Genomic DNA, 2,136 nt, shown 5'->3' with positions numbered 1-2,136 from the left:
GTATGTGGATAATAATTTACATAAACAGGTCTGAGGGGACTTGGCATATTAACACAGTAACTGGCTGGTTAAAGGTTGTTCTTGCGAAGGGGGCGGATGGGAGGGAACTATTTCAGGTAACACAGTGCCCACTTGACTGGTTTGTCAGTATACAGATTCACCTGCTGCTCTGACTGCCTTCAGACTTGAAATTCAATAATCACTCAGGGAGCAGAGATTGCCTGTACAACTGTAATACAAGAGAGGATACTAGCCCAGACTGGGCATTTGACCTGCTACTGGTTCGGTAAAGTGATGTGTATTTCTCTCAAAACCGTGGCTTAAAAGGAAACTAAACTTCAGGAAACTTGGTGGGACAAAAAAAAAAATGGCTTTCAGATTGTCTTTCCCGGATAAAGATTTCTCCTGTCTTGTGTGTTATGATGTCTTTGAAGATCCTGTCCTACTGTCATGTAGCCACAGCTTCTGTAAACTTTGTCTGCAGAAATGGTGGACAGAAAAACAAGGAGAGTGTCCACTTTGCAGGAGAAGATCCTCAAAGAGCGAGCCACCTAGTAACTTGGCATTGAGGAACCTTTGTGAGGCCTTCCTACACGAGAGAAGTCTGAGGGCGTCAGCAGGGTCTGAGGTGCTCTGCAGGCTGCATGGTGAGAAAATCAAACTCTTCTGCCTGGACAACCAACAGCCAGTGTGTCTTGTGTGTCGAGATTCCAAAAAACACACTGGCCACAGATTCAGAGCCATCGATGAAGCTGCGCTGGATCACAAGAAGGAACTTGAGAGCGCGCTGAAGCCCTTACGGGAGAAACTGCAGGTTTTGAATGAAGTGAAACACAGCTGTGATGAATCAGCGTTATACATTAAGGTCCAGGCCCGGCAGACGGTCAAGCAGATTAAGGAGGAGTTTAAAAAGCTTCGCCGGTTTCTTCAAGAGGAAGAGGAGGCTCAGATAACTGCGCTGAGGGAGGAAGAGGAGCAGAAGAGTCAGATGATGAGCGAGACGATTGAGGAGCTGAGTGGAGAGATATCAATGCTTTCAGACGCAATCACAGCCATAGAGGAGGAACTGAGCGCCGATGACATTTCCTTCCTGCAGAACTACAAGGCCACAGTAAAACAAGCCCAGCGCTCCCTGCCTGATCCACAGCCAGCCTCAGGTGCATTGATAAACGTGGCCAAACACTTGGGCAACCTGACCTTCAGAGTTTGGGACAAGATGCGGACAATTGTCTCCAACCACCCTGTGATTCTGGACCCCAATACTGCCCACCCAGATCTCCTCCTGTCTGAGGATCTGACCAGCGTGAGATGGAGAACAGAGAGACAGCAGCTTCCTGACAACCTGGAGAGGTTCGATACCTGGATCCATGTCTTCAGCTCCGAGGGCTTCGACTCAGGGAGTCACAGCTATAATGTGGAGGTTGGAGACAACACACACTGGATACTGGGTATGGCAACAGAGTCTGTCCAGAGGAAGGGAGACGTAGAGGGGGCGTACTGGAGAATAGGGTTTTATTGTGGGAAATACAATGCCTACTCCTCAACGGGGCTAAATATTGATCTTCCAGTGAAGGAGAACCCCCAGAAGATCAGAATGAACCTGGACTGGGACAGAGGAAAGCTGTCCTACTTTGATCCTGACACTGACACACGCCTTCATACCTTCACACACACTTTCACAGAGAGACTTTTTGTATACGTTGGCACTGTGTGTCCTCTCACCCCTCTAAGGATTTTACCTGTGAATGTGTGAAGTCTGTGACATGCATCCTGTGTAAAAAGGGATTTTGTTGTAAAGTTTACAAGAGTCACATCAGTGAAGCTGGTGAGTTGGAGACAACACCACATCTGTTATTTGAGACTTACTTACTGATAATGGTAATGCATTGCTGTTGTGGCATGAAAGTAACTCGAATATTGAGTTTAATTATTTTTTTATGATTTGGAAGCCTATATAAGCATTTGTGTGTGGAATAAGATTCATTACCTTAGGGCCAAAAACCTAATTTAAAACCCTTATGTGTACTTTCAAAATGTATGCTGATCCATTTAAACTGTTTTTATTCAAAAATAGAATATGACTATTTAGATATATGAGGCTTTTTATTCGATAGCAGTGCTATAGCTTTAGAATTG

At 45.5% G+C, this 2,136-nt stretch overlaps 1 protein-coding gene across 1 annotated transcript; it reads left to right on the top strand.

Moving 5' to 3' along the window:
- Positions 1–367: 367 nt before the first annotated feature.
- Positions 368–1,840, top strand: LOC139648026 (E3 ubiquitin-protein ligase TRIM39-like). Its single transcript, XM_071524067.1, has one exon. The coding sequence runs from the start codon at positions 368–370 to the stop codon at positions 1,751–1,753; it is 1,386 nt and encodes a 461-aa protein (XP_071380168.1). The 3' UTR covers positions 1,754–1,840.
- The last annotated feature ends 296 nt before the right edge of the window (positions 1,841–2,136 follow it).

The sequence above is a fragment of the Centroberyx affinis genome, unplaced genomic scaffold, assembly GCF_046629955.1.
Source record: "Centroberyx affinis isolate AG114_WGS23_722 - 3 ecotype Tasmania unplaced genomic scaffold, CSIRO-AGI_Caff_v1 ptg001140l_1, whole genome shotgun sequence".
NCBI classification, from domain to species: Eukaryota; Metazoa; Chordata; class Actinopteri; order Beryciformes; family Berycidae; genus Centroberyx; species Centroberyx affinis.
Note: the sequence above shows the minus strand (reverse complement) of the source record. Positions and strands in the feature narration are given on the sequence as shown.

Coding starts and splice junctions, on each gene's coding strand:
- LOC139648026 (XM_071524067.1), top strand. CDS start 368: ATGGCTTTCAGATTGTCTTTCCCGGATAAAGATTTCTCCTGTCTTGTG.